The sequence below is a fragment of the Oncorhynchus nerka genome, linkage group LG28 (genome assembly GCF_034236695.1).
Source record: "Oncorhynchus nerka isolate Pitt River linkage group LG28, Oner_Uvic_2.0, whole genome shotgun sequence".
In the NCBI taxonomy this organism is placed as follows: Eukaryota; Metazoa; Chordata; class Actinopteri; order Salmoniformes; family Salmonidae; genus Oncorhynchus; species Oncorhynchus nerka.
The window spans coordinates 62,972,577-62,985,886 of NC_088423.1; the positions used below are offsets into that span (position 1 = coordinate 62,972,577).

The following is a 13,310-nucleotide window of genomic DNA, read 5'->3' on the forward strand; positions in this document are numbered from 1 at the left end:
GCTGGTTGATGGATGGGTTATAATGGATCTGATCGTCGCAGTGATGTTCCCTCCTTTCACATTCAGTGTTGAAAGGAGCCTACAGGGCTGAGATGCCACTGTTGCTCCCTGACTGTGACTTGGGATGGGACTGCTGTTTTCTGGGCAGTCTGTCATCCATGCAGCCATCTCCACAGCAACCCTCCCAAATCAATTTTGCATGAGACTGATTCAGCGGCTCAAGGTCATCCTGCAGCACAGCCATCAGAATCAGGCTGGAGTCTGGATGACACGACAGCTGCTGACCAGGCCAGGGCACACTGTGACTGCACAGAGCAACAGCTCCACAGGGACCAATACTAAGAACACACACTCTCCCACGCTCTCTCTCTCTCTTTCTCCCTCACACTATCCCCCTCCTTCACACTCTCTTCCTCATCTCTCTCCCTCCCCATCTCTCTCTCTCTCTTTCTCCCTCATATGTTCTCTCTCTCTCTCTCTATTTCTAATATTTCTCTTGCTCACACACAAATTCAACCAAATAGGACCCACAGACAAATGAACAGTAGACAAAAACAGAGCTATGAAGAAAGAGGAACAAACCCACGTGTACCCAGCTCTCTTATCGTCAGCTCCTTGATTCAATGTGACAAAGACAGCCAACCACAGTGTGCTTTATGTTTTACACAATACATGGTGTGACCCATTTCCTGCCTACTGTATGGTCTTGGCTGTTCATCTGGCTGTAAGACAAATCATCAAAGATCTGATTCTAAAACCCAGAGGCTGGTGTAAAAAGAGGGCAAGCAGTCCACAGAACAGCAAAAAACCCAGTAGACATCAAGTATCTTCCACAACGGCCCTGTCACACCTTCAATCACTACGATATCCCAACCACGGGAGCCCGGTGGCACCTTAATTGAGTAGGATGGGTGGAAAGGAATGGCTGGAAGGGATGGCTGGAAAGGAATCAATGGAATGGCGGTGGCCCGTTCTTGTAGGTTCATGCTCTACAACATCCGCAGAGTACGACCCTGCCTCACACAGGAAGCAGCGCAGGTCCTAATCCAGGCACTTGTCATCTCCCGTCTGGATTACTGCAACTCGCTGTTGGCTGGGCTCCCTGCCTGTGCCATTAAACCCCTACAACTCATCCAGAACGCCGCAGCCCGTCTGGTGTTCAACCTTCCCAAGTTCTCTCACGTTACCCCGCTCCTCCGCTCTCTCCACTGGCTTCCAGTTGAAGCTCGCATCCGCTACAAGACCATGGTGCTTGCCTACGGAGCTGTGAGGGGAACGGCACCTCAGTACCTCCAGGCTCTGATCAGGCCCTACACCCAAACAAGGGCACTGCGTTCATCCACCTCTGGCCTGCTCGCCTCCCTACCACTGAGGAAGTACAGTTCCCGCGCAGCCCAGTCAAAACTGTTCGCTGCTCTGGCCCCCCAATGGTGGAACAAACTCCCTCACGACGCCAGGACAGCGGAGTCAATCACCACCTTCCGGAGACACCTGAAACCCCACCTCTTTCAGGAATACCTAGGATAGGATAAAGTAATCCTTCTCACCCCCTTAAAAGATTTAGATGCACTATTGTAAAGTGGCTGTTCCACTGGATGTCTTAAGGTGAACGCACTAATTTGTAAGTCGCTCTGGATAAGAGCGTCTGCTAAATGACTTAAATGTAAATGTAATGTAATGAATGGTATTGAACACATTAAACACATGGTTTCCATGTGTTTGATAACATTACATTCACTTCATTCCAGCCATTATTATGAAGCGTCCTCCCCTCAGCAGCCTCCTGTGATCCCAACTGATATTCATGAATGAGATAGATAGCAGTGGCCCCTATTTTGCAAAGACACACAAACTATTTAGCTTATTCTATTGAGACAGTTCATTGAGATTACAAGTGATACAAAACAGTAACATCTGTATGTTGCAATAAATGAACTGTATCTGTCTCAGAGATGCCACCTAATACTGTATCTGGGCACAATGCCTTTTAGCAGACAGTGTTACTATCACGGCCTCCTTCACAGCATAACACAGCCACAATATTATACATGAAGGGAAGTTGGATATGATTGGATGTGGGTCACAGAGTCGTGGAGGGGGAATGAATATCTGGGTCAAACTGGATCACAGAGGCTTAAGTCTCTGTGCATTCTGGCTCACCTATTAATACACCACAGAAGGGATGGCACAGATAATCATTATTATACCAGTGTTCTTCCACATCCAACCGTACTCATTTACCAGGAGGTTTGTTGTTGCTGTTGTTGTGTATTTTGTGCGTGCATGCGTGCGTATGTGTGTGATGTCGCGGCATCACCATAGATTCACTATTCTAGATCCATTAACCCAATCCCATCATTCATCATCACTGCAACAGAATTAGAGTCAGAGGAATTAGGTTTTGCATATTTCACATTAAATACATGATGAATCCTAAAATAGATATTTTTGCTCATCTGCCTGGCAGCAGTTTGAAATGACTCAAAATCCCTACCCCATTTCTGCTGGACCGGACACTTTTCAGAAGAGTGGTGTTTGAAAAGGGGAAAATCCCCCTTTACAGACAATACTTTTTTTGAGCACTGAGCAATGGAAACAGTAGAGCCCTGTAGATCTGCCAATGATTCACCAATCTAGATTCTAACGGTGTGGAAAATAAAGCGTCTGACCATTCCCTTGAGGCTGCCATGGTGAAAACAAGAAAATGAAATGTGATTAGTTTATCTCCCGTTGAGGTGGAAGTGTGACAGTGCTCCTATCCCAGAAGTCCAGACACCATCAGTCTAAAGAGGATTAATGGGGTTAGGTATGAATGTGTCATTTCCTGTACTAATCTAGGGCCAAACCTGACTGGGACTGTCTGTCCCTCTTGCCACAGTAACAGCACAGGACAGGCAGCATGAAACACCAGCTACGGGAAATGATTCTAACTCAAAGTAGCGGAAGAGCTAGGTCATATCATAAAATGGAAGACTTCAATTCAGAACAAATTGTTATCATTATAAGTGGGTTATCTAACAGTGGCAGGTACTGGCTCACCAAAACCCATCAACCAGGGAAGAACTTGCAGAATGAAAGTTGATACCTTTTGATTCTGTTAATTCAATAGAAGATTACGAGATCAAATCATTGACTGGCTGTGCCTCCCTACAGCGTGGCCTGGCTTTACAAGAACAAGGAGATATTGAAGAAGAAGAAGAAAATGCACTGTGCTCTTGAGTTTGGTTAGCCTCTGACTTTATTTCCATTCATATTGTGGATCATTCAGCCTCTGTGGATTCAGGCAAAGGAAGCTGCTTCACTCAAAGCTGTTGTGGAAACTGTCAGGAAGATATGAAATGGTGAAAAGTGCATAAGTCTGTCAAAAGTGATGTCCGCTACGCCATAATTGGCCTAGACTTTGAGGTGTCTGAGAGCACAGGCATCCTGTCCTTATCCAGGCTCTGCCAGAGGCTCCAGCTGGTGGGGAAACTTCATACGGAGATCCTTCTGAGGGGGATCCGTGGAAAGACAAATTAAGACAACCGAACCCCGAAAGGGAGTGAGTGAATAATTGAGCTACACTCATTCTGGATCAAACCAGTTTGGATCGCCCGTGGCGGCCAGCCAGCTACACTTCTACAGAGTTCCTCAGGGGACCAGGTTGACTGTGATGCCATGCTAGAGACAGAGCGGGCGAGGCGGGGGACAGGCTTTTGCTTATCATGATTATCCATGTGATTCAAGTGAGCTCTGAAGAACAGTTGATTACTCAAGGTACACAAAGCCCCATTGAAAGGCTTTCACAGAGTGAAATGCCAGTGCTCAAGGTCATACGACACTCAACATTGCATCAGTCCATTAGATTCAGCATGGCTTCTTGATTAGGACTACAGCATCATTTAAATGCACTGTTATTGAAGTCTGTGTGTAGAGTCAGCTTTTACCCACCGTCCTAAAACACCGCCAAGGACAGCAAGCAGCTCATGACTTCACTGCACTTTATCCCTCTAAGATAATTAGACACTTTGGGAGGAGGGGCGGCCATTTAAAGGAGAGCTCTCCCCATGTCATTTGACCCAGATTAGGGGAGTACCGGGGATAAACCTGCATGTGCGGGCCATGGCTGCTGCACCTCCCAAACAAACAGACAGCCAGGTGACGAGGCCCGGCCCGGCATTATCCTAGACCTCTGAGGTTTAGTGGGTGAGGAGGGCCAATAGCAGGGCCCATTTCAGCGGGATTTGTCTGCTTTTGATCCCACTCTCACTGTCACGGCTGGCACACTGAGACCACGGGATGAGGCCACAGTGCAGCCTCTTAATCTGGTTAAAGCGTCTCCAATAACCCCTGCTTCGAGTTGATGTAATAACCCCTGCTCCCTCCTACTGTATATGTGCTGACTTCTCAACTGGGGGGAGACGGATGTCCATACCTAACATACTGTACACTACAGGCCTTCATCTGAGACCCTGGGGAACTTAAATCACACAGGGTGACACAATACAAAGGGTAACTTATAAGCTGGGCCCTAGGGTACAGCTGGGTATAGGGAGAAGCATGTTTGCCACAGGGCACTACTGACCTTTGCGTATTGTATCCACAGCTGTGAACTAGGTATGGCATGTGTAAGCACATTTCCCGCTTTGAGAAATCCTATTGCTTTTGCAACGTGTGGAGAAACGGATGCTTGGGGTGTTAAGACCAGAACACAATAACCCTTCCTGATGGTTCCTTCTGCCGACAGTGTTCTGGAGCCATTTTCCAGGCATCGTGTTCACAGACACATTCATCCTCATCATGTCTCATCATGCTTCGACCGAAACGTCTTACATATTGGATTGGAGTTGTAAAGCTAAGTTAATGGATCCATTTGCTGTAAATGGCGAACAGAGGGATCAATAGACTAAGGCATAGACAAAGTGATAGACTAAAGGAATATGTCTAAAGCAATTCATGTGAATGGAGGCACTCGTGAAGGACCAATTGTCTCCATTCTCCTCTTGTCTCAATCACTCCACCCCGTAGCAGTTTGCCATTGCAATTATTAGACGCTATTAAGAAAGCTTGGCCGCTAATTGCAAAGCTTTTCTTCCAAAAGGCACAGGGAGAATTCACCTGACATCTGCCACCACTATCTGGCCACCTGCAACGCTTTTAATAGTTTTTTTTTTCTACTGTGACAAGGGAACTGAAGCGGAACCATCTTGGCATTTTATCCCCAGCCTCCATATTCTAAAATCTCACATATCCTAATATGCATTTAGATGGTCATACCTGGACCAAGTGAAAATGCAACAAAAATGTGCAAATGCGCCAATTTCTGATTGATAAGCAAAGGATCATGGGTACCATTGTACTCGTAGATCATGTGCGCTGAACTGGAACAGATCGTTTAAATTCCAGTCCCATTTTTTACTGACAGGTGCTTTTTTCTGATGACATGATTTGCTGGGAGTAAACAATCATACACATTAAGATGCAAAAGGGTGCAATAGGATTGTCTCATTGATGAAAAGACAAAAAGGAAATACACTGAGTATACCAAATATTAGGAACCCCTCATTCTTGATACAAATGTGAAACTGTTGAGCATGAAAAACCCAGCAGCGGCCTCCCGGGTGGCGCAGTGGTTAAGGGCGCTGTACTGCAGCGCCAGCTGTGCCATCAGAGTCCCTGGGTTCGCGCCCAGGCTCTGTCGTAACCGGCCGCGACCGGGAAGTCCGTGGGGCGACGCACAATTGGCCTAGCGTCACCCGGGTTAGGGAGGGCTTGGTCGGTAGGGGTGTCTTGTCTCATCGCGCACCAGCGACTCCTGTGGCGGGCTGGGTGCAGTGTGCGCTAGCCAAGGTGGCCAGGTGCACGGTGTTTCCTCCGGCGCATTGGTGCGGCTGCCTTCCGGGTTGGATGCGCACTGTGTTAAGAAGCAGTGCGGCATGGTTGGGTTGTGTATCGGAGGACGCATGACTTTCAACCTTCGTCTCTCCCGAGCCCGTACGGGAGTTGTAGCGATGAGACAAGATAGTAGCTACTACAACAATTGGATACCACGAAATTGGGGAGAAAAAGGGGTCAAATTTAAAAATATAATAGCCTGCAGCTTTGATGTTTGCTATATAAATAAATAAGAAAAACCCAGCAGCATTGCAGTTCTTGACACAAACCGGTGCACCTGGCTCCTACTACCATAACCCGTTCAAGGGCACTTACATTTTTTTGTTTTTCCAATTCACCCTCTGAATGGCACACCACAATCCATGTCTCAACTGTGTTAATACTTAAAAATCCTTCTTTAACCCGTCTCCTCCCCTTCATCTACACTGATTGAAGTGGATTTAACAAGTGACATCAATAAGGGATCATAGCTTCCACTTGGATTCACCTGGTCAGTCTATGTCATGGAAAGAGCAGGTGTTCTTAATATTTTGTATACTCAGAGTACTGTACATCATTGAATTCTTTCTGACGTTCAGATGTTTAAGGAGAGAACAACTGAAGTGGCCATCTCCCTATAAAATATTAAGTCACCGAAATAGGTTTTGGAAAGACGACATGCCTCAACTTTTGTCTGTGAAAAGGCTTCATAATAGGTGTTGCTAAAATGTATATTTACACAGCGTTACATACTGTGGGCAAACCCAATGTAATTACAGTGTAGGTATGATATGATTGGTGTGATTGCACATTGACGTTTGGGTGTTGTACGTTGACATTTACGTGCATTGGATTTCCAAACAAACTCAAACTGATTGTGTTAAAACCTTCCCTCGCCCGTAGAATCATCATCCCAGTTCGCCACATCTCCAAAATTGTGCAAGTTGCAAACAGGTATTCACACACAAACAAATGACAGCACACACAGACCGGATAACACAGATGACAAGATCTGGTGTTTTCCTGGTGTAGAGGAGCGCCGGTTGTTGTGGATGTTGAGGAACGGTACATTACACAGTGGTGATGGATGTGGTCTGGGGAGTGCATCCTGTCTAGGGAGTACAGCCTGTCTGTTCCTGTATGCCCCTACTCTGACAGACAGCCAACAGGGCGTAAGTAGGGCCACAGCAGGACCACTCCAGGGGATCCAGAGCCACCGTCACAGTCCCTAGGTCTGCGTTGGCAGCGGTGAGGAGAAGGTCAAATCAGGAGAGGGGCATGATGACAAAGTGGCAGCATTAGTCAGCCACTTGCTGCTCTTTACATTATTTATTTACCCACTCAGCAGATGCCCTGATCCACCGGGAGGTGGATAGATTTACATATCATCCACTTCTACAGCTGGATATTTAGACAAACAATTTGGGCTAAGTGTCCTTCTCAAGGATAGAGCCCCAATGTCCCATCTGTAGCCTTTATCCTTCAGCGAGCTGTCCTTCACTGAAGCCCCGTTCTCAATCAGAACGGTGAAACCAAACACCAACGTAATACAGTGTCGCTGCCACACTAGTATGGGGTGACGATATTTCTTGGAAGTGAATTACTATGACAAAGAATAAACAAGACCAAAGTGAAGAGGATAGTGCTGTATCCATGAAAACCACTCTACTATTTGATTTGACATGGGAGCACAGAGCCAGTGCCTCCATTTGAGAGCTGAAGCAGATATCTGCACTGTGACTAATGGAAGGTTAACAAGAGATTCAGGACGCTGGCGGTTATCTATTCACTGCAAACAGTGCAAATAGTACACTTGGGCATACAGTATGAAGCAGGTAATATCTGAAGGAATACATTATTACATTAATGCACATATATTTTATCAAGAAGAGAGGATTCATCCATTGAATGTATTTAAATGCAAAAGTATATCAAATTGTAATATTAACATCTGTATTATATTACAGGTCCTCAAAAGGAAAGGCATTAAGAAATAAAGATCGCTTAGATAATATCTGCTATCATGGCATTCAGATTACAAAGACATTTTTAACATGGCAAATTCATTTCTCGAAGACATTCTCAGTGATCTGTTTGTGGAAAGTGAGCTTCTACGCCTAATACTGAGGTACTGAAATAGTAGCAACACACTTGGCCAGCCACATGTTGAGGGGTGATCTCCCCCCCCCCCCCCCCAACAAAACATAAAATAATGTCTTCAGCTACAGTGTCAACATAAAGGACTGTGCTGGGCATAGTGGCATGTCCATAGAGGAACCTAAAAAGATCCTACCTTTCCATTCTCTTTATCTATTTATTTTACTCTTATTCATTTTTTTTTTACAGCTTGGCCGAGAGGGGGGAGTCCATCCACCGAAAGTCATTCCACAGCCTAGGGGGCTGGTGACATTTCAGGTGAGAGAGGGATGAGCTGTGAATTATAGATTAGAGGGAGGGCTGGTATTGGTGAGTTTTACTTTGAGAGGAGCTATGATTGGCAGAGCAGCCAGCAAGAGTGTATAGGTTTAGCCACCCTTCATCACTGGGAAAACTCCCATTACAGCTTAGTTTATTGATACCAACACAACAGTCTGTGTGCAGTCTAAACATGCTAAATACTTTGAAAAGAGTTTAAACATTTCCTCTCATCTTGACATGACTTTATTCAGATTTCAATGGTTATGTATGTAGAATACGGATGCCATAAAATCCCACAAGAGCCAGCTTTAACGGGTACAAATGTCCTCCCTGATCCCAGCCCTCCCCAACAGTCAGTCAGGAGATAGATATTGTGGCTGGTAGAGGAGCCCTCTGTGGCTCGTTAGAGCTCTTCTAAAGAGTGCCAGGGACCACATGACGCACCGAGGTTTCACTGACTGACTGCGGCCGTTTGTGGGCACAATTTTCTCTCTCTGCAAACAGTTTAGTGAAAGGTCAGGCTGCATTAGTGGCCGAGGGGACAAGCTGTTCACTGGGAAGGTACTTATAAAGGACCGAGGCTACCTAGCAGCCAATAGATCATATATCAGAGATGGAGGTGTTATATAAAAGGCAAAATGGCACAGTCTTTCCCTGAGGCACATTTTTAACACAATAAGGCAACACGTGGTCACTACTGACGTACAAACCATGTTTGTGTCAACGAAGAAGAAAAAAAAGACCCTGATTAAAAATCAACCAGGCAGGGAGGTAACTGTTTTTTTCCACCGACAGTTTGTGCCTCCAAGCCATGTATTAGGACTGGAACATCACATTTTGAGGATGGATGACAACCCGCGTTTGGAATATCAATTTATTCACCCGTTTATTTTTAAGCAGGAACATTTTTTGGTGTCATTTTGACAGCCTGGCATGTCTATTCCCATAACGCTGTACGCACAGTGATATAATGAAGTTATGTCAATCAACACGACTAGCACTAACGGCTACCACTTTGGAAAGTCACCATAGATTTAAGACACCTTAGGTCGTTATTTAAGTGGTTCAGTTCTCTGCGGATTGGCTCTGGGGTCTGCATTCCTGTCAGGTAAATTGATGAGCTGAAGAGTGCCAGAGGAAGCTTACAACTACACTATTTAATCAATTAAAGACAGAAAGAGATGTTCTCAATCACATCCCAGACATTTGTTAAAAAGAAGAGTTACATGTTCTTTGTCATTGTACATATATTACAAACTGGGTGGTTCGAGCCCTGAATACTTATTGGCCACAGGTATGACAAAACATGTATTTTTACTGTTCTAATTATGCTGGTAACCAGTTTATAATAGCAATAAGGCACCTCAGGGGTTTGTGGTACATGGCCAATATACAACGGCTAGGGCTGTTCTTCGGCATGACGCGATGCGGAGTGCCTGGATCCAGCCCTTAGCCGTGGTATACTGGCCATATACCACACCCCCTCATGCCGTATTGCTTAAATATTGTGTGGTTAATCAGTCTAGTATACACCATGACAAGAACAATTAAGACAATTAACATAAAAATGTGCAGTAAACATGCAAGGATGTGTCCCTTACCTGAGCAGATTAGTTTCATCAACATGTACTCCCTTCCACAGTCCTTCTTATAGTAACATTTCAGCCAGTTAATGAGGCAGGTGCCGAACTTGAGCTTCTCTCTTCTGCACAGAAGGGCGATGTCCTCATCTGCAAGGGCAGGCAGAAGGGAGGGAGATTGAGGGGGGGGAGAAGGAGACAGAGACAGAGAGAGAGAGAGAGAGAGAGAGAAGGAGAGTGATGTGAGTGACAGGCTCCCTGTTGTTTATAAAGCCTGAGGCACATGCATGTGTGTACTTGTGAAGATTTGTGTGTGGTGTGCAGCCAAGGGGCCACCCACGCTGCCCTGTGTTCATTAGTCTTTCCGGTACATGACCACAGGGTCTGAGTGTTCCGATCAATCCCAGGACCCCTCTACATACAATATTAAAGGGATACTTTGGGATTTTGGTAATGAATCTATCTACTTCCCCAGAGTCAGATGAACTCGTGGATACAATTTCTATTGCTCTGCGTGCAGTTAGCGCAATCGCTAACTAGAATTACTGCAATGACTGGAAGTCTATGGGCATCTAGCAGATACCCACAGACTTACAGTCATTGCGCTAATGCCAGTTAGCACTGCCTCACGAAACGACCTCTAACTTTCTTCATTCTAGAGACAGAGGCATAAAAAATGGTCTCCACAAGTTCATCTGACTCTGGGTAAGTAGATAAATTGCCTCATTGCCAAAATCCCGAAGTATCCCGTTGAGGCGTCCGGAGACTGGATTTGTAACTCGGTGGAAATGATTTCATTTTCTAGTTTCGAAAAAAAAAATCCATATGTAAATTAATCGAGCACTGTATTATACGTGGGTCACTACTTTGAGCGCTGTGTGCACGTGTGTTTTCATATTCAAATGAGGTGAGTCACATACGAAGACGTTTACTCGGTGCACACGGCATGAGGGACGACTGCACTGCCTGCCATCACAAAGCCCCTGTCATTGTGAATTAGGTTTCAAGTCCTGTTTTAAAGCAGAGTATCTAATGTCATGCTAACCAAAGGTGCATAGTGCTCTTACATAACGTTGCGTCTTCCAGGCAGCTGCTAAAATCTCTTAAGTTCTAGTTCACGGACCACAACTCCTGTATTATACATTAGACACACCATACATTCATATACCCACATCCATGTATGACATAACCCGTGCATTCCCTTGTATAAGAAGCCAGGGTTAAGTACAGTACTGAGCATTGGAACATCATGTAAAAACACAGAGAAAACTCACAGGCTTTGGAGTAGTTCCTGGCAACTTCAATTGCGTTTGAGGTGCCAGAGACAAGGGGAACGTGCAGTGCTAGAGCTGAAGAGGTACAGGGCAGGAGTGAAACAGAGAGAGAGAGAGAGGAAGCATTCATCTAATTTTGTAGTCGTGTCAACTTTGTTTTACGGCGACTGAGATGTTATTCCCTCTTGGCTGACTCTGACATCACATCATGCCCTCTTTGGCATTTCTGCCCAGGCCCAACGAGGCTAATGCAGAGATTAGACCTGGCTTGGCTTGGTATTTCAGGTCCAAGGCAGACTGTGGGACTGAGCCAGACAGTAATAACATCTGCATATTGGCTTTGGTCAACAGGCTGCCATGACCATTACCGTCTGAGGCAAAACTACAGCTGACTACAGATCAGATATTCAGGCAGGCACGCCAGTTGTCTCACAACATCAAAGCACAAGTTGCATGGTGATGTGACCGTATTATTGACAAGCTAAAATGTGAAGATCAAGATAAGACTTTATATCCCCCCCCCCCCACCAGAAAAATCGATAGTTCTTTATTCATTCATTTTGCTCTGTGAGCTCCGTCTTTTTTTGTATTTATCAAAAGGCAGATATTAAGTTGATTACTTGGTGTTACCAACCCGGGATCGGACAGTTTCTGGATACCCAGATCAATATGTAGAAGAAGAGCCCAAAAAGGAGGATGGGAATGAGGACAATCAATGGAATTGTAATAACTTCTCATGAACATTATGTAACATAGTCAGTGGGTTGGCATCTTCCTCTACAGCTACTAATAGAGCACTAGGATAGATACTTGGATTTTATATGAAACCAGATGGGCCTCTAAACTGGCTGTCTCGCAGTACAGTAAAATGGACATTTCAAATGCATCTAGTCCCTTTAAATGGGACAAGTATAGTTCCACACAGAGCTCTGTCTCTGTGTACTATGCCATATAGATTCTGGGGATGTTTGTAAGATAAATGCAATGCTTTCTAGCTACATTCTACATACTCCTCAGGGGTAGGTGCATAGCACTTGGTGCCTGTATACACTATACTCATCAATCTTGGGCTAGCCCTATGTGACAGCCCAATTTGGCCTATTTTGGGTCAGTCATCAATTCATGGCCTTCCTTGGACAAAAACCAAACTCATAACGTAATAATGAGAAAATATTAATGACTTCACATTTTTTTTTTGAAACATTCTATGAAAGCCCAAGCATGGTGCATGGATGCCATGATCTCAATGGTGAAAACATCTTTAAAGGTGTACCCACAACATAACTAAAAAAAAAGCTCGACTGCTCAACCTGGAATAGTCTACGCAGATCACAGGTCTATAACCCAAAATTCAACAGTTTATCGGACAAGAGGAAAGAGTGATATAGTACGTACCCACCAACCGGTATAAAAATATCCCCATGTGAATCAGGTGTTTTCATGTCCTTCGATTTCGGATAGCCTACCTACCCAAATGCCAGCAGAAATATTACTCGTTTAAATCGAAGAAAACATCGTGGTTAAAAGGAGTTACGATATCTTACGGTGCCACGTTATATCTGGTGCGCAAACCACCAGAACACCTTCACTGGTCCAAATTCCAACTCAAACACGCGCGCTGTCGACCCGAGACATGGCCCACCTGGCCAAAATAGCAAGTATATCACTCATTAAACTTCGGTTAGCACAGTAGATACTAGATAATACTACAGTTTTTCTAATATCCCTGGTGTAACCATCGAGCATGTAAACCAAATGCCTTCAAAAGCCGTCAAAATCAAACACTGCAGCAAGAAGCATCTTCTATGTCCCGCCATGGCTGCGAACGTGGTAGGTCGTTTGCAGCGCTCAGTTATCCAACACACAGTATTATAATGCCATATTTAATTTAGATGACAAGCGGCCAGCGGCAGTCATGTGCCAACACTGTAGTTTGTTTACAAATGACATAAGGGCAGATGGATGGTTACCATATCGCAGACAAACGGGGAAATACAATATGAACGTCCCAGGATGTAAGAGCACCAAAATGGTCTGTTTTAATGTTAAGTTTACAGTATTTGTAAAAAATAAAAAATCTACCCGTTTTCGCAAGCAGACGAAGGCTAATTATGATGTAAACTGTCTTCTGACATCCACACATTTCTACTGTTATCCACTTTATTCACTGTTTATTCATGTATTA

General features: G+C 44.8%; 1 protein-coding gene across 2 annotated transcripts in view; it reads right to left on the bottom strand.

Annotated features, from left to right (window-relative positions):
- The window catches only part of LOC115113520 (protein BEAN1-like), a 60,462-nt gene extending 47,451 nt beyond the window's left edge, over positions 1-13,011 (bottom strand). Inside the window, exons 1-2 of one of the 2 annotated variants that reach the window (XM_029641283.2) lie at positions 12,521-13,011; positions 9,873-10,001 (exon numbers count right to left, since the gene is read on the bottom strand). In XM_029641283.2, the coding sequence (XP_029497143.1) occupies positions 9,873-10,001; positions 12,521-12,548 (157 nt within the window). In that variant the 5' untranslated portion in view covers positions 12,549-13,011. Of the gene's footprint in view, positions 1-9,872; positions 10,002-12,520 lie in introns of those variants that run through there. The other variant, XM_029641284.2, reaches the window with a different exon arrangement.
- Positions 13,012-13,310: the final 299 nt, after the last annotated feature.